Raw genomic sequence first — 23367 nt, forward strand, 5'->3', positions numbered from 1 at the left:
TGAGTTTATTAATTTTTTCTAAGTATGCTATGCTCCACTGCATCCTTTTTTTCTGGCAAAATAGCCTATGTGAGAAAGAGAAAATTAGTGACATCCCTTACCACAAACATAGTTTACTGTTGAAAAGGTGCACTTATATCAACCTCAGAATTACATTGACTAAAATAGATTAATTTGGATTGTTGTGGCAAAAAGGTGAGCTGGATAAAATCATGTAGTACCTAAAAATAGCCTTAAAATGTCCAGGGGAAGAGTCAACAAACGTAGAAGTCCCAGGGGTGGACATGTGATCCCAACAGAGTCCGATTCACCATAATCTGAACACAATTCAGGAGAGTCTTAATCAATTGTTAACTAAATGTAAACCCTGTGCTAGAGAAAAAAAACATTAATTGAAGTCTGAACCCTGTTAGGATATAGAGTAGTCAATGGTGGACATAATTTTGCTCACCAGCCCAATCAGGCTTGTTACAAGAGTAGAGAGGATATTTACTATCCAAAAGGTCACTTACCTTCCGGCACACACATCGGTGAGAGAGGTCTGAGAATGTGAGCCAGGGCAGTGTCTGATATTCCAGGCCCAGCTTTGGTAGTTGTACCTGGATAAATTGAATATTTGAAATCCTTGGCCCTTTGGAAACCCTGTGGTGGAGGTGAATGGAAGACATTCTGGGCCCTTTGGCAACCCTGTGGTGGAGGTGAATGGAAGACATTCTGGGCCCTTTGGCAACCCTGTGGTGGAGGTGAATCGAACCAATTCTGGGCCCTTTGGCAACCCTGTGGTGGAGGGAAATAATCCGATAGGCAGGGAGGAGGTGGAGTAGTTTTGGTCTGTGGAACTGAAGTTTCCATGTCTTTTTGTCTTTTTTTATGTTGCTTCAGCAGACCCTTCAGCTCAAACATGACATGCTTCATAATTGGAGAGATGGGCAGCACAGCCACGATGGGCTTCACTGGTGGAGAGATGGGAAGCTCAAACATGATGGGCTTCACTGGTGGAGAGATGGGCAGCTCAGCCACGATGGGCTTCACTGGTGGAGAGATGGGAAGCTCAACCATGATGGGCTTCACTGGTGGAGAGATGGGAAGCTCAACCACGATGGGCTTCACTGGTGGAGAGATGGGAAGCTCAACCATGATTGGCTTCACTGGTGGAGAGATGGGCAGCTCAACCACAATGGGCTTCACTGGTGGAGAGATGGGAAGCTCAACCATGATGGGCTTCACTGGTGGAGAGATGGGCAGCTCAGCCACGATGGGCTTCACTGGTGGAGAGATGGGAAGCTCAACCAAGATGGGCTTCACTGGTGGAGAGATGGGAAGCTCAGCCACGATGGGCTTCACTGGTGGAGAGATGGGCAGCTCAACCACAATGGGCTTCACTGGTGGAGAGATGGGAAGCTCAACCATGATGGGCTTCACTGGTGGAGAGATGGGCAGCTCAGCCACAATGGGCTTCACTGGTGGAGAGATGGGCAGCTCAACCACAATGGGCTTCACTGGTGGAGAGATGGGAAGCTCAACCATGATGGGCTTCACTGGTGGAGAGATGGGCAGCTCAGCCACGATGGGCTTCACTGGTGGAGAGATGGGAAGCTCAACCAAGATGGGCTTCACTGGTGGAGAGATGGGAAGCTCAACCATGATGGGCTTCACTGGTGGAGAGATGGGCAGCTCAGCCACGATGGGCTTCACTGGTGGAGAGATGGGAAGCTCAACCATGATGGGCTTCACTGGTGGAGAGATGGGCAGCTCAGCCACGATGGGCTTCACTGGTGGAGAGATGGGCAGCTCAACCACGATGGGCTTCACTGGTGGAGAGATGGGAAGCTCAACCACAATGGGCTTCACTGGTGGAGAGATGGGAAGCTCAACCATGATGGGCTTCACTGGTGGAGAGATGGGCAGCTCAGCCACGATGGGCTTCACTGGTGGAGAGATGGGCAGCTCAGCCACGATGGGCTTCACTGGTGGAGAGATGGGCTATAGATAGTGGTATAGAAAGAGAAGTTAAGTCCAGAAACAACATATAATCAATTACCATGTAATAGACGCATGGCCTAAAACATATCTGTTTGCTTACTTATGAATATGCAAACCATAATAATCATCCCCTCCCTCATCATTCATTCTAACTCTGCTGTCTCATCCAACGAATAAACGTACCTGTGCCCTACTCTGTGTGCACAACAGGGTAACACAATACCACATGAAGAACTTAGATTGGTACTCCTGACACTTCTGCCATGCAATCTCAATCATCTCCTCAAGAGTCCCAACGCTACAGGAGAGGAAACACACCAGGTTGTTTAGAATGTGTGGAAAGAGGCTTCATACCGTGGATACGAAACAGTCTTTTATATTTCAGATCTGAACTCAATCTAGGTACTCTGGGTAATCCAGGTAATCTGAAACTCCATTACATTGGTCCAACATCTCAATCAACTTCACTGTAAAGGCAGTGTAATCATAGTACTCCAAATCCCAAAATGAATGTATCTGGTGGATTGTGTAGCTGTGCAGATGTCAATGCTGTGTTAACGAACAAAGTGCTTACTTTGCAAGAGGCCAAGGGGATGCTGCGAGGAATCCAGGCTGCTCCTGTGGGCTCTGCTGAGGGAGATCAGAGGAAGTAGGGAGGGGGAGATGGGCAGGAGCATCGACAATCTGAGAAGAACCAGCCTCTATTTCCCATTTGGCCCCTTGACCAGGTTGATCCTGGTCATACTTGTACGCATACTCATAGTTGTACTCGTTGTTGTTTAGGATCCACCTCTCTGTAAAAAGAATGAGAGCAGAAGCTTGATCCTCTCATTTCCATAAAGGAATGGTAATACAATGATTAAACCAAGACCCAACAGAGGTGTGAAATGCTTACCCCAATGGCCATGTTCTTCATTCCAGTGGAAATATCCATAATCATCGCCCACGTAAAACCCGTCTGCATCAGCCTTAACAACATATAATCAACATGGAGACAGTCAGGTGAGAACAACTTTAAAGAGCAAAACCTGTTATCAAAGCAAAAAAGCTGGAAGGTACAGTATAAATTGAATCCCTTTTAATGTTCTCAGAATGTATTGGAGAAAACATTATACTGAGACCTTTTAAAGATAGAATCCTTAATTGAAACAATAACAAAGCGGGCACCCTACCTCTCTTTTGGTAAAAAACTAAGGGATGGGCCTGGAGAAATATAACCACTCTCAAATTCAGACAGAGATGGCCATCCATGATATCAAAATTACAGTTTTAACCATGTTTTAAGGTTATACAGTGTTGTTTTCATTACATTTACATTGTTTACACACATTGCAGTAAAACAAGCTTCTATTTTGGGTTCTGATGGGATACATATGACAGTTGAATTAAGATCATGAGGCATTTATAATTATATTCTTCAAGAATCAAATGGGTATACAGTGAGGAAAAAAAGTATTTAGTGAGCCACCAATTGTGCAACTTCTCCCACTTAAAAAGATGAGAGAGGCCTGTAATTTTCATCATAGGTACACGTCAACTATGACAGACAAAATGAGGAAAAGAAATCCAGAAAATCACATTGTAGGATTTTTTATGAAGTTATTTGCAAATTATGGTGGAAAATAAGTATTTGGTCAATAACAAAAGTTTCTCAATACTTTGTTATATACCCTTTGTTGGCAATGACACAGGTCAAACGTTTTCTGTAAGTCTTCACAAGGTTTTCACACACTGTTGCTGGTATTTTGGCTCATTCCTCCATGCAGATCTCCTCTAGAGTAGTGATGTTTTGGGGCTGTCGCTGGGCAACACGGACTTTCAACTCCCTCCAAAGATTTTCTATGGGGTTGAGATCTGGAGACTAGCTAGGCCACTCCAGGACCTTGAAATGCTTCTTACGAAGCCACTCCTTCGTTGCCCGGGCGGTGAGTTTGGGATCATTGTCATGCTGAAATACCCAGCCACGTTTCATCTTCAATGCCCTTGCTGATGGAAGGAGATTTTCACTCAAAATCTCACGATACATGGCCCCATTCATTCTTTCCTTTACACGGATCAGTCGTCCTGGTCCCTTTGCAGAAAAACAGCCCCAAAGCATGATGTTTCCACCCCCATGCTTCACAGTAGGTATGGTGTTCTTTGGATGCAACTCAGCATTCTTTGTCCTCCAAACACGATGAGTTGAGTTTTTACCAAAAAGTTATATTTTGGTTTCATCTGACCATATGACATTCTCCCAATGATCTTCTGGATCATCCAAATGCACTCTAGCAAACTTCAGACGGGCCTGGACATGTACTGGCTTAAGCAGGGGGAAAAGTCTTTCACTGCAGGATTTGAGTCCCTAGCGGCGTAGTGTGTTACTGATTGTAGGCTTTGTTACTTTGGTCCCAGCTCTCTGCAGGTCATTCACTACGTCCCCCCGTGTGGTTCTGGGATATTTGCTCACCGTTCTTGTGATCATTTTGACCCCACGGGGTGAGATCTTGCGTGGAGCCCCAGATCGAGGGAGATTATCAGTGGTCTTGTATGTCTTCCATTTCCTAATAATTGCTCCCACAGTTGATTTCTTCAAACCAAGCTGCTTACCTATTGCAGATTCAGTCTTCCCAGCCTGGTGCAGGTCTACAATTTTGTTTCTGGTGCCCTTTGACAGCTCTTTGGTCTTGGCCATAGTGGAGTTTGGAGTGTGACTGTTTGAGGTTGTGGACAGGTGTCTTTTATACTGATAACAAGCTTAAACAGGTGCCATTAATACCGGTAACGAGTGGAGGACAGAGGAGCCTCTTAAAGAAGAAGTTACAGGTCTGTGAGAGCCAGAAATCTTGCTTGTTTGTAGGTGACCAAATACTTATTTTCCACCATAATTTGCAAATAAATTCATAAAAAATCCTACAATGTGATTTTCTGGATTTTTTTTTCTCAATTTGTCTGTCATAGTTGACGTGTACCTATGATGAAAATTACAGGCCTCTCTCATCTTTTTAAGTGGGAGAACTTGCACAATTGGTGGCTGACTAAATACTTTTTTCCCCCACTGTATATCATTAACCTCTTAAGGATCGTACACTTTCTTTTGCCTAAATGACATACCCAAATCTAAATGCCTGTAGCTCAGGACCTGAAGCAAGGATATGCATATTCTTGATACCATTTTAAAGGAAACACTTTGAAGTTTGTGAAAATGTGAAATGAATGTAGGAGAATATAACACATTAGATCTGGGAAAAGATAATACAAACAAAAAATCATGTGTTTTCTATATATTCTTTTGTTCCTTCATCTTTGAAATGCAAGAGAAAGGCCACAATATAATAATGCTGTTTAGGCGCAATTTAGATTTTGGACACTAGATGGCAGCAGTGTGTATGCAAAGTTTCAGATTGATCCAGTGAAGCGTTGCAATACGCTTAGTCTGCTAAATGGTCTGCTAAATGAACTGGAGTGAGTTTCTTAAAAGCCTTGTAGCTACCATTGTAGTTTATTTCTAGCATGACTCTATCTCTGTGCAGCTGGGTTTTCAAGATAAATAAGGTGTGATGTTAGCTAGAAGGCTTTCTGGAAATGCACATTTACATTTACGTCATTTAGCAGACGCTCTTATCCATTTACATTTACATTTTAGTCATTTAGCAGACGCTCTTATCCAGAGCGACTTACAGTTAGTGAGTGCATACATTTTAATTTTTTTATACTGAAATCGAACCCACAACCCTGGCATTACAAATGCCATGCTCTACCAACTGAGCTACATCCCTGCCGGCCATTCCCTCCCCTACCCTGGACGACGCTGGGCCAATTGTGCGCCGCCCCATGGGTCTCCCGGTCGCGGCCGGCTACGACAGAGCCTGGATTCGAACCAGGATCTCTAGTGGCACTCGGGAGGACTTACAAATTGGTACATTCACCCTATAGCCAGTGGGATAACCACTTTACAATTTATTTATTTTATTTTATTTTTTATTTTTTAGGGTGGGGGGGGGGGTAGAAGGATTACTTTATCCTATCCCAGGTATTCCTTAAAGAGGTGGGGTTTCAAATGTCTCCGGAAGGTGGTGAGCGACTCCGCCGTCCTGGCGCCGTGAGGGAGCTTGTTCCACCATTAGGGTGCCAGAGCAGTGAACAGTTTTGACTGGGCTGAGTGGGAACTATGCTTCCGCAGAGGAAGGGGAGCCAGCAGGCCAGAGGTGGATGAACGCAATGCCCTCGTTTGGGTGTAGGGACTGATCAGAGGCTGAAGGTACGGAGGTGCCGTTCCCCTCACAGCTCCGTAGGCAAGCACCATGGTCTTGTAACAGATGCGAGCTTCAACTGGAAGCCAGTGGAGTGTGCGGAGGAGCGGGGTGACGTGAGAGAACTTGGGAAGGTTGAACACCAGACGGGCAGCGGCATTCTGGATGAGTTGTAGGGGTTTAATGGCACAGGCAGGGAGCCCAGCCAACAGCGAGTTGCAGTAATCCAGACGGGAGATGACAAGTGCCTGGATTAGGACCTGTGCCGCTTCCTGTGTAAGGCAGGGTCGTACTCTCCGAATGTTGTAGAGCATGAACCTGCAGGATCGGGTCACCGCCTTGATGTTAGCGGAGATCGACAGGGTGTTGTCCAGGGTCATGCCAAGGCTCTTCGCACTCTGGGAGGAGGACACAACGGAGTTGTCAACCATGATGGCGAGATCATGGAACGGGCAGTCCTTCCCCGGGAGGAAGAGCAGCTCCGTCTTGCCAAGGTTCAGCTTGAGGTGGTGATCCGTCATCCATACTGATATGTCTACCAGACATGTAGAGATGCGATTCGCCACCTGGTTATCAGAAGGGGGAAAGGAGAAGATTAGTTGTGTATCGTCAGCGTAGCAATGATAGGAGAGGCCATGTGAGGATATGACAGAGCCAAGTGACTTGGTGTATAGCGAGAATAGGAGAGGGCCTAGAACTGAGCCCTGGGGGACACCAGTGGTGAGAGCACGTGGTGCGGAGACAGCTTCTCGCCACGCCACTTGGTAGGAGCGACCGGTCAGGTAGGACGCAATCCAAGAGTGAGCCGCGCCGGAGATGCCCAGCTCGGAGAGGGTGGAGAGGGAGGATCTGATGGTTCACAGTATCAAAGGCAGCAGACAGGTCTAGAAGGACAAGAGCAGAGGAGAGAGAGTTAGCTTTAGCAGTGCGGAGAGCCTCCGTGACACAGAGAAGAGCAGTCTCAGTTGAATGACCAGTCCTGAAACCTGACTGGTTTGGGTCAAGAAGGTCATTCTGAGAGAGATAGCAAGAGAGTTGGCTAAAGACGGCACGCTCAATAGTTTTGGAAAGAAAAGAAAGAAGGGATACTGGTCTGTAGTTGTTGACATCAGAGGGATCAAGTGTTGGTTTTTTGAGAAGGGGTGCAACTCTCGCTCTCTTGAAGACGGAAGGGACATAGCCAGCGGTCAAGGATGAGTTGATCAGCGAGGTGAGGTAGGGGAGAAGGTCACCGGAGATGGTCTGGAGAAGAGAGGAGGGGATGGGGTCAAGCGGGCAGGTTGTTGGGCGGCCTGCAGTCACAAGTCGCGAGATTTTATCTGGAGAGAGAGGGGAGAAAGAAGTCAAAGCATAGGGTAGGGCAGTGTGAGCAGGACCAGCAGTGTCATTAGACTTAACAAACGAGGATCGGATGTCGTCAACCTTTTTCAAAGTGGTTGACGAAGTCATCCACAGAGAGGGAGGAGGGGGGATTCAGCAGGGAGGAGAATGTGGCAAAGAGCTTCCTAGGGTTAGAGGCAGATGCTTGGAATTTAGAGTGGTAGAAAGTGGCCTTAGCAGCAGAAACAGATGAAGAGAATGTAGAGAGGAGGGAGTGAAAAGATGCCAGGTCCGCAGGGAGTCTAGTTTTCTTCCATTTCCGCTCAGCTGCCCGGAGCTCTGTTCTGTGAGCTCGCAATGAGTCATCAAGCCACGGAGCTGGAGGGGAGGACCGAGCCGGCCGGGAGGATAGGGACACAGAGAGTCAAAGGATGCAGAAAGGGAGGAGAAGAGGGTTGAGGAGGCAGAATCAGGAGATTGGAGGGAGAAGGATTGAGCAGAGGGAATAGATGATAGGATGGAAGAGGAGAGAGTAGTGGGAGAGAGAGAGCGAAGGTTGCGGCGGCGCATTACCATCTGTGTAGGGGCAGAGTGAGTAGTGTTGGAGGAGAGCGAGAGAGAAAAGGATACAAAGTAGTGGTCGGAGACATGGAGGGGAGTTGCAGTGAGATTAGTAGAAGAGCAGCATCTAGTAAAGATGAGGTCAAGCGTATTGCCTGCCTTGTGAGTAGGGGGGGACGGTGAGAGGGTGAGGTCAAAAGAGGAGAGGAGTGGAAAGAAGGAGGCAGAGAGAAATGAGTCAAATGTAGATGTAGGGAGGTTGAAATCCCCCAAAACTGTGAGGGGTGAGCCATCCTCAGGAAAGGAACTTATCAAGGCGTCAAGCTCATTGATGAACTCTCCAGGGGAACCTGGAGGGCGATAGATGACAAGGATATTAAGCTTAAATGGGCTAGTGACTGTGACAGCATGGAATTCAAATGAGGAGATAGACAGATGGGTTAGGAGAAAAATTGAGAATGTCCACTTGGGAGAGATGAGGATTCCTGTGCCACCACCCCTCTGACCAGATGCTCTCGGGGTATGCGAGAACACATGGTCAGACGAGGAGAGAGCAGTAGGAGTAGCAGTGTTTTCAGTGGTAATCCATGTTTCCGTCAGCGCCAGGAAGTCGAGGGACTGGAGGGTAGCATAGGCTGGGATGAAGTCAGCCTTGTTGGCAGCAGAACGGTAGTTCCAGAGGCTGCCTGAGACCTGGAACTCCAGGTGTGTGGTGCGTGCAGGGACCACCAGGTTAGAGAGGCAGCAGCCACGCGGTGTGAGGCGTTTGTGTAGCCTGTGCGGAGAGGAGAGAACAGGGATAGGCAGAGGCATAGTTGACAGGCTGTAGCAAATGAACTAAACATCTGGGAAAGGAGAGAGCGGGGCCTCCCTCACCACAACTCCCAAATATAACTCTCCCAACTTCCACCTCAGAAACTATAATTGTTTCACTGAAACACCCGAATAAAACTCTCCCAACTTCCACTTTAGAAATGAGAATTGTTGCAAACTACAGCGGTTCAATGTTTCAAGGAATAGACTCAACTTACTTTATTCAGCTAGCTAACTATGATGCCATAGCTAACTAGCATGCTAGCATCCAATAACACACCCTTGGTAAGTACAGCAGGAGTTAAATGCTTGCATTACCTTTGACTTTTCAGGTGTCCGCATTGACCTCTGCTTGGTTTTGGTCAGAGGCTGTATCAAGGAGACAGGTGGAGGCCCTCGACTGTCAACAAACAGAACTTCTCTTGCATGTCCCATGTCTTTCTCCTGTTGACTGGGTCAGAAACAACACCAATAAATGTATGTAGCATGTTTCCTGCAGTCAAATGACCAAATTGCCCTCTAGTGGCCTCATCGGTGGAATGTTATTAATATTTTTTTTATAATTTCACAATTCACAACAGTATTTCAAAAAGCCAGTGGAAAATCATGTGTTTCTCTGTCAAACGGTTTTGTAATATTTCAGTCTTCTGTGATGTGTAATATTGGGATGCAAACTCAAAATGTAATACAATTCAACTCTATATCTGACATGGTACAGGTGTCTTCTTTTTTTAAAGCCCATAACCATGTGTGTGAGGTGTATACTTTTGTTTCAAAGTAGATTTGTTTAAGACTACCAAGAAACACTCTGCGTGACCCTGTTTAGCCCACTGCAGTAAAATTTCAATAATACACTTTTATTGCGGGTCCAGGGAGAAGTAAACATGGGAATATTTGATCCAAAGCACACACATTGAATGGATTGGATACCAATGCATTTTGATATGACTGCAGTTCCCTTGCTTGATGAATCATTAACTTATTTCAGTCATAACACAGGGGAGTAAAACTCGTCCACTGTCAGTGATGGAGTACACCCATTTTCTCATGGGAACTGAATCAAAAATTATATTTTATATACAGACTCGAAACAAGAACAACCTGTTTATCAGTATAAGTGACTGTGTGTGGTTTTGAGTCTGTAGCCCAAGACTAAACAAAGAAGTTAGCCATGAACAGAAATCAATGGAACAGAAGGGTATCATCATCATTTGAATCGTGCAGAAGAACCATATATGTGCATTTTTTGAAAAATGTAGATACACAGAATGCATCATTATAAAACATTTAGAAAAAAAATGATTCAAGTATCTATCAACCGTAAAAATCCTAATGTGGTATATACACACTTAAAAACAGATAAATATTTGATTATAAGAAAATGGAACAGTATGCACTTGTATGGTTCTTCACTGCAAGGGTTCATTTTTATCTCTCTAAATGTTTGTACAATTTCCATTTTCAAAGTTTGCAGATGGAGAGTTTCAATACAGTACATGTGCAGCACTTGGTCTCTCTCTCAGCAGTTGCTCTATGAAATGTGCGTAACCACTTAACAATCACGTTTCCATTCTTATCAGTAAAATAAATATATTTGGCTCAGTGCATTAATTGATGGAACTCACAATGACACCAAATAACAAGCAATAACGTGATACAAACCAAGAAAACAGGAACTTTGCTGACCATATATATATATATATATATAAATAAAAGACTGGTATATATACCAGTCTTGTCATTGTAACTATGACCTGGTAAAAGTGACATAATTCAATATAATGTTTGATGAATTAACCTGTAACATTTCAAAATGGATCTGAGATACCTGAGAGGCAGGTGGGGCGAGGAGGACCCGCTGAGGGTGCGGACGTAGGGTTTGGAATTGAACTGGGAGATGACCACTTGTAGAGTGACCTGGGACGTGTCATACTGGAACGGCCTGAATGTGACGGTCACCTCCACCTTCCCATTGGCTGGAATCACTCCTAGAATCACACACAAACAAAGGATTATACCGGTCTTGAATGTAACGCATTTGTTAAAGGAAAACAATACGTAGGCCTACCTAAACTCAACACTTCAATACCCTCAAACCATGGGAAACATAGAGAGATACTTTTTCAGACATCTCTACCCAGTCTGAGTACTAGGCTATTTGCGTAACCCCCGGCAATCCATCATCACGCATTGCCTGGAAAGCGTCACCATCCATGCCAGAGACAAAACAACACAGCTCCCCCTGTGCTAGATGCACTGAGTCCCTGACTGCTTTGTGTCAAGGTGGCAGTTGCAGACTATGAGCATCTTTCCACAGTAATTCAGACACAAGACATGATGGTGATGTTGAGGAATCACAGGTCAGGGCTAGGTAATCAGCTAATAATATTACGTGAGTTTATACAGGTGAGTCTGGGTCTCTGGGAGCCAGCAAAAAATGTTTTATGCGGTTCAAAGTTTTAACTAATCACCTCAAGGAACTAACACAAAAACATAGCTGGAACCTTATTGTGAACCAGAAATTATCCTACCATCAAATATAAAACAATTAATTGATACATATCTGGCAAATAGACTCACAGGATTAATACATTAATCAAATAATATATACCTACTGTAGATAGAATAATACAGGGGTTTTCCTCACTGTCTGTCTGAGTGAGCAGGTAGGATGTTGTTGCTATCTTGTTAAGGACTGTGTGATTACTACTTTATTCAGTGGCCTAATGTAAAGTGCTACCAAGTCTGCTGATTGGAGTTACCTGACAGGGGCTGGACCGAGAAGGCCTTGTGTGGCTGGATGATGTACACCTGGAACTCAAAGTCAATGGGACAGCTGCAGCTCAGAGGGATCACATGGCTGACACTGGAAGGTCAAAGACAGGTCAAAGGTCAAAGATAACAAGCATATACACCACCAGTCAAAGTTTGGACACACCTACTCATTCAAGGGTTTTTCTTAATTTTTTTACATTGTAGAATAATAGTGAAGACATCAAAACTATGAAATAACATATGGAAACATGTAGTAACCAAAGAAGTGTTAAACAAATCAAAATATATTTTATATTTGAGATTCTTCAAATAGCCATCGTTTGCCTTGATGACAGCTTTGCACACTCTTGGCATTCTTTCAACCAGCTTCATGAGGTAGTCACCTGGAATGCATTTCAATTAACAGGTGTGCCTTCTTAAAAGTTAATTTGTGGAATTTATTTCCTTCTTAATGAGTTTGAGCCAATCAGTTGTGTTGTGACAAGGTAGGGGGAGTATACAGAAGATAGCCCTATTTGATAAAAGACCAAGTCCATATTATGGCAAGAACAGCTCAAATAAGCAAAGAGAAACGACAGTCCATCATTACTTTAAGACATGAAGGTCAGTCAATACGGAACATTTCAAGAACGTTGAAACTGGTTCTCATGAGGACCACCACAGGAATAGAAGACCCAGAGTTACCTCTGCTGTAGAGGATAAGTTCATTAGAGTTACCAGCCTCAGAAATTGCAACCCAAATAAATGATTCACAGAGTTCAAGTAACAGACACATCTAAACGTCAACTGTTCAGAGGAGACTGTGTGAATCAGGCCTTCATGGTCGAATTGCTGCAAAGAAACCACTACTAAAGGACACCAATAATAATAAGAGACCTGCTTGGGCCAAGAAACACGAGCAATGGACATTAGACCGGTGGAAATCTGTCCTTTGATCTGGAGTCCAAATTGGAGATTTTTGGTTCAAACCGCCGTGTCTTTGTGATACGCGGTGTTGGTGAACGGATGATCTCCGCATGTGTAGTTCCCACCGTAAAGCATGGAGGAGGAGGTGTTATGGTGCTTTGCTGGTGACACTGTCTGTGATTTATTTAGAATTCAAGGCACACTTAACCAGCATGTGTAACGATCCCGGCTGTCTGAGTCGGGTCCTGGTCGTAATCTCCAGTTTCCCGAGGGTTCGGGAACGCTCCGGGGAGCGCTCTGGTTTCCGCACCTGCTTCCTATTAGCAATCTGCACACCTGGGCCTAATCAGCACCTTTCTTAGGCTCTGGCCCAACATCCAGTTCCTGCCGGATCGTTAGCCATGAACAGTAGGTGTTCTGTGTATCAGTTAGAGCGTTCTAGCGTGAGTTTTGTTATTTTGTACTTTGTTGAGTTTTTGTGTTCTTACCTCCGTTTTTGTTCCACCTGCAGTCACACGTCCGGAACCTTCACCCCACCTCTGCCTGATGGTCGGCGGCTGCCGAGCCATCACTGGACCCAGACTGCACCCCCAACTACTCAACCACGCCGCCCGCTCTGTCCCTGGATTATACTGCACCTTTTGTCGTATCTAATAAACCCTCACCTTCGTTCAACTCTCCTTGTCCTGGTCTGCTTTTGGGTTCTGGCTGAGGGAACTGTGACAGAACGATCCGGCCAATTATGAACCCAGCGGACCTGGACTCTGTTCGCCATGCCATTACCCAGCAGGAGAAGATGTTGGGCCATCATAGCATGGTACTACAGGAGATCGCGTTGTCAGTTCGGAACCTTTCTACCGGCCTGACGGAGGCCCAGAACCAACGCCAGTGTCCGGTGGAGGACTCACTACCGGTTTCACCCATCTCGCCTGCCGCTTCTGAAGTTGTGTCCGTCCGTGAGCCCAGGGTCCCGACGCCGGATAAATATGAGGGGGAGCTGGGAAGATGCCGTTCCTTCCTTATGCAGTGTGGATTAGTGTTCGATCTACAGCCCTACTCTTATGCCACTGACAAGGCTAGGATAGCCTTTTTGATTGAGTTGCTGCGTGGTCGAGCGCTGGAGTGGGCTTCAGCCGTTTGGGAACGACAGGATCCCTGCATGGCTTCATACCAGGGGTTCACGGCCGAGATGAGGAAGCTCTTCGACCATTCCGTCCGAGGGAGGGACGCAGCTAGGCGTCTGTTTTCTCTTCACCAAGGAACTCGCAGCGTGGCCGACTTCGTGATCGAGTTCAAGACGTTGGCTGTGGAGAGTGGGTGGAACGAGGAGTCTTTGCAAGCGGCCTTTTACCAGGGCCTGTCGGAGCAGCTCAAGGATGAGTTGATCTCCTATCCGGAGCCTAGTGACCTGGACAGCTTGGTAGCCTTGTCTATTCGGGTGGATAATCGAGTCCGAGAGCGAAGGAGGGAGAAGCAATGGGGTCCGTCCAATCGATCAGCTTCTCAGTTCCCAGTCGGATCGGGTGGCGGACCAGAACACGTCGATCATTCTCCACCACTAAGGATTAGTAGAGAGGACCTCTCTCCCGATTCTGAACCCATGCAAGTGGGGCGGCACGGGTTAACCAAGGAGGAGCGTCAACATAGACGTAAGACCAACTGCTGCCTCTACTGTGGTCGCTCGGGACATTACATCTCCACTTGTTCCCGGCGGTCGTCAAACTGCCCGGCTCGCTAAAGTTGGGAGGACTTTTAGCGAGCCAGTTTCAACCTCTCAGTACCTCTGTCAGACCCCGCTTCCCGGCTACCCTTGTGAACAGGAATCAGAGCTTAGCGCTTAACGCTTTTATCGATTCAGGTGCCGATGGAAGCTTTCTTGATGCCGAGTTGGTGGAACAGCTGGGGCTTTCCAAGGAGCAATTGCCGGAAGCCATTGAAGCGACCACTCTGAACGGCAGTAGTCTGGCACGTATCACGATGAGGACTGAACCGGTTAAGATGCGGTTGTCGGGGAATCATTCGGAGATGATTTCATTTTTCATCCTGCCGTCTTCCCATGTTCCTCTGGTCCTTGGATACCCCTGGCTGAAGGAACACAATCCCACGTTCGATTGGGCGACGGGCAAGGTAACGAGTTGGAGCCTTGATTGTCATGCTAACTGTCTCAAGACTGCCTGCCCCCATTCGGTTCCCAGTCAGGTGATTGAGGCTAAACCCCCAGATTTGTCCCTGGTTCCCGAGACATATCACGATTTGGGGGAAGTTTTCAGTAAGCAGAAGGCTCTGTCACTTCCTCCCCACCGACCATATGATTGTGCCATCAACCTGGTTCCTGGAGCTGTCTACCCCAAGGGAAGGTTATACAGTATCTCCCGACCTGAACGTGAGGCGTTGGAGACCTACATCAAGGAGTCCCTAGCTGCTGGTCTCGTTCGTCCCTCGTCATCACCCCTGGGGGCAGGATTCTTCTTTGTGGGAGTTGGCGCCATCCTGTCGCAGCGATGCTCCACGGACAGTAAACTCCATCCCTGCGCCTACTACTCTCGTCGCCTTTCGCCTGCAGAGAGGAATTACGATGTGGGTAACCGGGAGCTTCTCGCGGTGAAACTTGCCTTGGAGGAGTGGCGCCACTGGTTGGAGGGGGCGGAGCAACCGTTTATTGTCTGGACTGACCACAAGAATCTTGCTTACGTGCAATCGGCTAAACGTCTCAACTCCCGTCAGGCCAGGTGGGCGTTGTTTTTCGGACGATTCAAGTTTGCCCTGACGTTCCGACCTGGATCTAAGAACGGCAAGGCGGACGCCTTGTCCCGGATGTTCTCCAAGACGGAGGAGAGTGGGTCCAAGACCGAGACTATTCTTCCCCGGAACTGCGTCGTGGGAGCAGTGATGTGGAAGATTGAGGAGGAGGTGCTGGCGGCCCTTCGGACTCAGCCCGGTCCCGGTAACGGTCCACCCGGTCGGTTGTTTGTGCCTGAGTCGGTTCGTCCTGCTGTCCTCAAATGGTCCCACGCCAGCAAGATGGCTTGTCATCCCGGCGTGGCTCGGACTATGGCGTTTCTTCGCAGACGTTTTGGTGGCCTGCCATGGCCGAGGATACTCGGGGTTTTGTTGCTGCCTGTCCAGTGTGTGCGCAGAATAAGAGTACCAATCGGCCCAGCTCTGGACTACTTCATCCCCTTCCTATTCCCCGGCGTCCATGGTCGCATCTGGCCCTGGACTTCGTCACGGGGTTGCCCGCTTCTGAGGGGAACACGGTCGTTCTGACTATCGTGGACAGATTCAGCAAGTTCGCCCACTTTGTGCCTATTGCCAAGCTTCCCTCTGCCTCGGAGACGTCCGAGATCCTGGTTAGGGAGGTTTTCAGGGTCCACGGTTTGCCCAGTGATATCGTTTCCGACCGTGGCCCTCAGTTTACCTCTGCTGTCTGGAAGTCCTTCTGTTTGGCCATTGGAGCTACAGTCAGTCTCACATCTGGGTTTCACCCCCAATCCAATGGTCAGGCGGAGAGAGCCAACCAGAAGATGGAATCCACGCTACGCTGTCTGGTCTCTTCCAACCCCACCTCTTGGGCCTCTCAGTTGCCTTGGGTTGAGTATGCCCACAATACTCTCCCTACATCTGCCACTGGGATGTCCCCCTTCCAGTGCCTGTATGGCTACCAACCTCCCCTGTTCCCTTCTCAGGAGAAGGAGCTCTCAGTGCCTTCTGTTCAGGCCCATATTCGGCGTTGCCACCGGACCTGGCATCGGGCCAGAAAGGCACTCCTTAGAGGTTCGGACCGGTATCAGCTCCAGGCGAATCGTCGCCGGATCCCCGCTCCCACCTATACCATCGGAGATAGGGTTTGGTTGGCCACACGGGATCTTCCGTTACGGACTGAGTCTAGGAAGTTGTTACCGAAGTTTATTGGTCCGTTTGTGGTGGAGAAGGTGATCAATCCAGTGGCAGTGCGACTCAAACTACCGAGGACGCTCAGAGTCCATCCCACCTTTCATGTCTCCTGCCTCAAGCCTGTCTTCCTCAATCCTCTGTTGCCCCCTCCGCCTCCTCCTCCTCCTCCTCGGATGATCGGAGGTGGTCCTGCCTACACGGTGCGTCGCATTATGGATTCCAGACGGCGGGGCCGGGGTTTCCAGTATCTCGTGGACTGGGAGGGGTATGGTCCTGAAGAGAGGAGTTGGATTCCGCGGCGACAGGTCCTAGATGCGGATCTCATCAGGGACTTTTACCGCCTCCATCCTGGCGCTCCGGGGAGTCCGCCCGGTGGCGTTCGTCGGAGGGGGGGTACTGTAACGATCCCGGCTGTCTGAGTCGGGTCCTGGTCGTAATCTCCAGTTTCCCGAGGGTTCGGGAACGCTCCGGGGAGCGCTCTGGTTTCCGCACCTGCTTCCTATTAGCAATCTGCACACCTGGGCCTAATCAGCACCTTTCTTAGGCTCTGGCCCAACATCCAGTTCCTGCCGGATCGTTAGCCATGAACAGTAGGTGTTCTGTGTATCAGTTAGAGCGTTCTAGCGTGAGTTTTGTTATTTTGTACTTTGTTGAGTTTTTGTGTTCTTACCTCCGTTTTTGTTCCACCTGCAGTCACACGTCCGGAACCTTCACCCCACCTCTGCCTGATGGTCGGCGGCTGCCGAGCCATCACTGGACCCAGACTGCACCCCCAACTACTCAACCACGCCGCCCGCTCTGTCCCTGGATTATACTGCACCTTTTGTCGTATCTAATAAACCCTCACCTTCGTTCAACTCTCCTTGTCCTGGTCTGCTTTTGGGTTCTGGCTGAGGGAACTGTGACAGCATGGCTACCACAGCATTCTGCAGCAATACGCCATCCCATCTGGTTTGGGCTTAGTGGGACTATCATTTGTTTTTCAACAGGACAATGACCCAACCCACCTCCAGGCTGTGTAAGGGCTATTTTACCAAGAAGGAGAGTGATGGAGTGCTGCATCAGATGACCTGGCCTCCACAATCCCCCGACCTCAACCCAATTGAGATGGTTTGGGATGAGTCGGACGGCAGAGTGAAGGAAAAGCAGCCAACAAGTGCTCAGCATATGTGGGAACTCTTTCAAGACTGTTGGAAAAGCATTCCAGGTGAAGCTGGTTGAGAGAATGCCAAGAGTGTATAAAGCTGTCATCAAGGCAAAGGGTGGCTATTTTAAGAATCTTAAATATAAAATATATTTTGATTTGTTTATCACTTTTTTGGTTACTACATGATTCCATATGTGTTATTTCATAGTTTTGATGTCTTCACTATTATTCTACAATGTAATTTTTTTTTACAAATAAAGAAAAACCCTTGAATGAGTAGGTGTGTCCACACTTTTGACTGGTACTGTATATCACACAGCCCCAGAGAGAAAGGACAACAGCCTACATGTTCATTGAGACCTACAATAAAATGTAAAGCTAAATCAAATTCAGCCAGCCACTCAGTTCAAAAGACAATCATTTTTAGATAAAAATGCCCTCCTATAAAAAATTGTGGAAAGTGGATTGTGTCACAATCTGTAAAATGTAAATAATTATTATATTGTATCTCTATGGCCTTACATATGTTTATATTTGGATTTTTTTTAAAGTATTCTCTTTCCAAGTGTATTGTTTTGACTGAAGATTGTTGAACATGCAAGACAAATACTACTGACCCTAGCATATACCCCAGCATACAGCTTACTTAGAGAACTACAATTAGCTATCTACTGTGCAAATGGACTCTAATATATTGACTGCTCACCGCATCGTTAGTGTCAACAGAGATGATTAAAAACCAATGTTTATGATGCGTTACATGACCATAATAACACACTGAGTTTATTCCTCAAACAAGCCTTTGTTGCCACTCATCATGTTTATCTGGCAGGCTAATTCAGAAACTGGTGCACTTAGCAACTACTTAGCAGACTAGGCTGTAGCTGTAGCCTATCCCTTACGGAAAAAACATATGAATTTCACATGTGAAGTGTTCCAAAAACACATGTTTTCATGTGATCATATGTGATCTTATGTGAAGTTAATGTGATAACTTGCGACAACATTTAAAGTAACATGTGATAAAATTAAACTACACGTGTGGAAACGTGATCATATGTGAAGTGTTCCAAAAACACATGATTTCACATGTGAAATTATGTGTTTTTTCTGTAAGGGATTTGAGTGGCCATGCAACTCATGTACAATCCTCTTATGAAGGTTCATTGGTGGGTTTAAAGACTATTCAAAGGGCAAAGATGCACAGTGAGACACGATTGTCCACTTCACCTCACCTTTGGCCCAGTGGGACAGCTGGTATGGTGATGTGTGTTGGGATGTGCAAGTCATCGATGATGGGGTAGGCATGGACTGGTACCTGTAAATTCTCTTCCCCCTGGAGAGAGATTGAGAGAGAATAACAATGCTCCCTGATGCATTCATTTCCTGGAGTTCTAAACAGGAGGGAACCTCCTAGCAGTAAGTAGACTGGTTCCAGATCAGTTTGCCATGGAGTGACAATGACCTTAGAAGTTTGCAAGACAGCACAAACAGATCTGGGACCAGGCTTACCATGCAGCAACTATGGAGAGAAACGTTGACAACAAACAACATGTGATGCATAAACACAGCAAATCACTCTTTTGATGGACAGTTGAATAGATTAGAAGTAGAAGTTGAAGAGATCACTGTCAGGCATGACGGCATGCGAACTTGATTAGAAATTAACATAGCACTGGATTCCAACCTTGCAATGAACCCGAATACAGTCGTAGAAGTAGCGCCATTCTTTAGGACAGAAGTGTACTTTCACTGTGTAGGACAGTCCGGGGACAAGACGATGCTGCATAGAATATCAAAATGGAGGAATTAACCATCAACACTGACACGCATACGAATCAAAGATCATAGACGGAATGCATAACATGACATCAAATAGTAATAAACAAACACCTTTTTTAAATAAGTTTCTGAGGAAGATTAAAACAAAGATGAATTACATGACGCCTTGTATAAGAATGTACTGGTACATGAAGTGCATATATCGGCAAAATCCATCTAAAGTCAGTGCTTTGTCTTTTGTTCTCTTGGAACAGTCAACACTCTTTGCTTCACTCACCAAGGTCCTCTGATAATCCTTCCCCAGTTTAAACCCACTGAAGTGAAGTCCTGAGGGTTCTGCATGGATTGCACTGTTGCTCTTGAGTTTGGTATAGGTTTCTGGAAAGTATAATATAAATGAGATGTCTTCACCATCTGCTTAGTCCCGTGTGGCTCAATTGGTAGAGCATGATGCTTGCAATGCCAGGGTTGTGGGTTTGATTCCCATGGGGGACCAGTACGGGGAAAAGTATGAAAATGTATGCACTCACTACTGTAAGTCGCTCTTGATAAGAGCATTTGCTAAATGAAGTAAATATTAAAACCCAAAACAAGTGGAAAATATTATCAAACGCCTGAGGAATCACACACTGCATAATGTAGGCTACGGTAACTCAGATAGCATCATGAGCATGCATATTATAGTTCTAGCCCTAGCGCTCTACTACAATAAACATATTATTCTTGACTGAATATAGCCTGTTAAATATATGACTGAGATGTATCAAATTGTTTAAGTGTAAGGGTCCTACGGGTCTCTAGTAGGTGATGAGGGACATTAGAGGGACTTATTTTTGTGTCCTCCACCAGTTGGCACAGGGGAAGAGGGGTCTTCTTCCTTTGACTGTCTGTGAATGTCTCTGATGCAGAGTGTGCCACTTCCATCACTTCTCCATTAAAAACAGGGCTGAAGAAGATAGCAAACAATATCACAATTCATATCACATCAGCAGTGGCGGCTGGTGAAAAATATTCTCGGTGGGGCTGTGCCATACTTTTTTTTTCCTGTAACCATCGCGATATATTTTAACACAAACTGCAGGACAGCAGTGCTCAGTGAAACATTCAGTAATTATTTAATGCCAATATTAAAAAGTTGAGGCATTCTTACACAAAAACATATTACACAAACCCAAGCCTTTCATTTGCATTTAAAGTGAACTTTTCACCATTGGTAGTAAACAGGCAACGCAACAGGCATGCTGTCAGAACAGAGTGGAAAGTGGACAATAACATGAAATTATTATAAAGTTTATAGGAAATCTTACACTGTATAAAAGGATGTATAATATAGAAATGGATATCAAGTGGATGAACTCAAACCTTTGACTGGAAGAATAGCATACAGTATTTTATGATCATACTAAATGTGACTAATTGTTAATGTGCTCCAGAACTGCAACAATTAATTGATACAAAACAACATATATACAGTAATATTAGCAAAGACACTATTAAGACTTTCTAGAGTACCATATATAACTGGATTTTTTATGCTAAGGTCAACTATATACAAAGAAACATGCGGCCAGAGCTGCTCTGTGTGTGTGTGTCTGTCATCTTATTTGTACAGGAATTTTGCCCGTCTGTCCTTCTGAGTGGCAAACCTCTCAATGACCCTTTGATTAAAGTCAGGAATGTCCCTGACAAGTTTCTTCTCCATGGAGAGCATGGCCAGAGCGTTCAGGCGATCCTGTGTCATGCTGTTTCTCAGGAAGGTCTTGATCCTTTTCAGTGTAGAGAAGCACCTTTCTGACTCAGCAGTTGTCATGGGTGTGGTGATGAGGATCTTGAGGAGGCTGGCAGTCTCTGTGAAAGTGCTCTGAAGGTTGTTCTCCATGAAGAACTGGTACAGGGGCACTGCACCACTACAAGCCTTGAACTCACTGTTCTCATAGATGAGGGACAGTTCGGTTTTGAGCTTGGCCTTGTTCAACATGGGGTACGCCTCCACGGTTGTTTCAAGCGCTGTATCGGGGAACTTCACACTGTGTTGTGGGAACAACTCTCCGTGCAATAGTGTTGCGCTGATGAGGTGCTGGGTGAAGGAGAACCTCTCTTTGGCATGACTCAGGATGGTATCACATACCTGTAAAAGATACATCATCAGCTTTAATTTGCAATTAAGCTATTTTGATGCAAGTGATCCTGACTGACACATGCCTATGTCCAACTCAAGTATATGATTACCAAGGTGCTGATTGTTCAGGGTTTTGGCTACATACTACCAGGCCTGAAAAAGGTTCTAGGGGGAAACACTGACAATTACATCACAACTTACCTCTATAGCCAACCTCTGTTGTTCTCCTGGTCCCAGCATCCTCCGTCGCTTGATGGGCTGTTGCTGCTCGTCAGATGCGCTGTCCCCACACAAAGAGGGAATTGAGGCCCTGGGTCCAAAAATAAAGTTTAATTTGATAACTTGCAATCAGACTTCTTAACTCACTGTAATTCCCCCCTCAACACACAACCAGTGACTTTTATATATATATATATATATATATATATATATATATATATATATATATAGACAGACAGACAGACAGATAGTGTGTATATACACACAAACTATGTCTAGTAACTGCTTTTAACCTGTGATGTACATAATTAACTGATGTTATTACGTTTTAAAGCCTTTTTCTATTACATTTGTGAGAGGGATGCAACATAATTTTGTTCTGCTGTGCACTTAGCAATAAAGTTAATCTTCAATAACAACTAGGCCTCTTCTAGAAATTGACCTGGTGGACACCTGAATAATTATTACAAACTGTGTAGTACTTTCCTGCATTATTATCAACGTCTGATTGTGTCTTCTATTTCCTTTTAAAATACTAAAACAAATATAATTGTGACGGCTCTATGATAATCACTCACTTTGATGACCAGACACATTTAGGCTTTTAAACTGTTGTAAGTGAACTATTCATCTTTCTAACAACATCTTTATCAGCCAATAGTAAATATAGTTATTTACCTGATTGTTAGCATGCTGTCTGTGAACCTCTGGACAAGTGCTTTAATGAAGACAGGGTCGATGTTCCTCTTCTGCAGCTGGCTGAAAAGCATGTCCACATTTGGCATGATCTTGTGGAACAGTGCCAGGGAAAAAACAGAAAGCCTCGTCTTCGAGCATCCTCACAAAGCCCCCCGCCTCTCTGACAGTCGGGGCATCAAAGTTCCCAGAGTCTCTGATGGTCTGGAAACACGTTAGTGGGTGGAAACGTCAGTCGTCTCGTCAGCTTGAATGGCGATAAAATCAGCACTCTTTACTTCCTCCAGGATGTAATCCTTAAGCACTGACAGCATACATTCCAACAGCTCGTTCTGTATCGTCTTTGACGTGCCCTTAAAAACGGTAGCTGTCTTCAGGTGCTCCTCCTTCACACTGTCGAGGGAGGCAACAAAATCCACTAAGCCCCGGAAAATGCCGGGGTTGTCCGAGGAGTCAGTCTCCTCGTGCCCACGCAAGGCCAACTCAAAAGCCCCACAGAACTTCACACAATCGATAATTTTGGATAGAATGTGCCTGTTTTTATCCACCTCCTCATTGTGTTTCCTCACCGCAATCCTGTGGCCGTCATCCAGCTGCGTAGCAATGTTCACCCTTCCTAATACAGCTAGCTTTACAGAGTTGTCCATGTGTGCCCTGGTGTTCTCATGTTTCTTTACCTTCTCTGACAGGTGCTTCATATCCCTCACTCCGGTACCTGTCCATGCTGAATCTGACCCCGTCCGGCCCGTCGTTTTAAAAAGCAAGCACGGAAAGCAAAATAAAGCATTAGCATCAGTGCACCCAGCTAGCCAAGCCTTCCTGGTGTACCAGCTACGGGAGAAGCCGCGCATATACTGCTTCCCTTTCTCGCTAGCCTGCTGTCTGATTGAGAGGTCAGGTTGATCTGGGCCCAGCTCTTT

At 46.0% G+C, this 23367-nt stretch overlaps 1 protein-coding gene across 1 annotated transcript; it reads right to left on the reverse strand.

Annotated features, from left to right (window-relative positions):
• Window positions 1-1964: 1964 nt before the first annotated feature.
• Window positions 1965-20374, reverse strand: LOC121563076 (cilia- and flagella-associated protein 221-like). The gene is made up of 11 exons (XM_045219049.1): window positions 20205-20374; window positions 19691-19791; window positions 19319-19414; window positions 18867-18967; window positions 11672-11775; window positions 10738-10897; window positions 9228-9360; window positions 2879-2951; window positions 2558-2777; window positions 2207-2281; window positions 1965-1983 (listed from the first exon to the last, which is right to left on the reverse strand). The coding sequence occupies exons 1-11, from the start codon at window positions 20335-20337 to the stop codon at window positions 1965-1967; spliced, it is 1215 nt and encodes a 404-aa protein (XP_045074984.1). The 5' UTR covers window positions 20338-20374.
• Window positions 20375-23367: the final 2993 nt, after the last annotated feature.

This window comes from Coregonus clupeaformis, unplaced genomic scaffold (assembly GCF_020615455.1).
Source record: "Coregonus clupeaformis isolate EN_2021a unplaced genomic scaffold, ASM2061545v1 scaf2009, whole genome shotgun sequence".
NCBI lineage: Eukaryota > Metazoa > Chordata > Actinopteri > Salmoniformes > Salmonidae > Coregonus > Coregonus clupeaformis.

Excerpts from the sequence above, each read along its gene's own strand:
- LOC121563076 (XM_045219049.1), bottom strand. The coding sequence starts at position 20,337 with ATGGAAGTGGCACACTCTGCATCAGAGACATTCACAGACAGTCAAAGG. Across the intron at positions 11,776-18,866 it reads GCTGTCCCACTGGGCCAAAG|TGTCAGCCATGTGATCCCTC; the intron begins GTGAGGTGAAGT and ends TTGACCTTCCAG. Across the intron at positions 9,361-10,737 it reads TCGCCCCACCTGCCTCTCAG|TCAACAGGAGAAAGACATGG; the intron begins GTATCTCAGATC and ends TTTCTGACCCAG.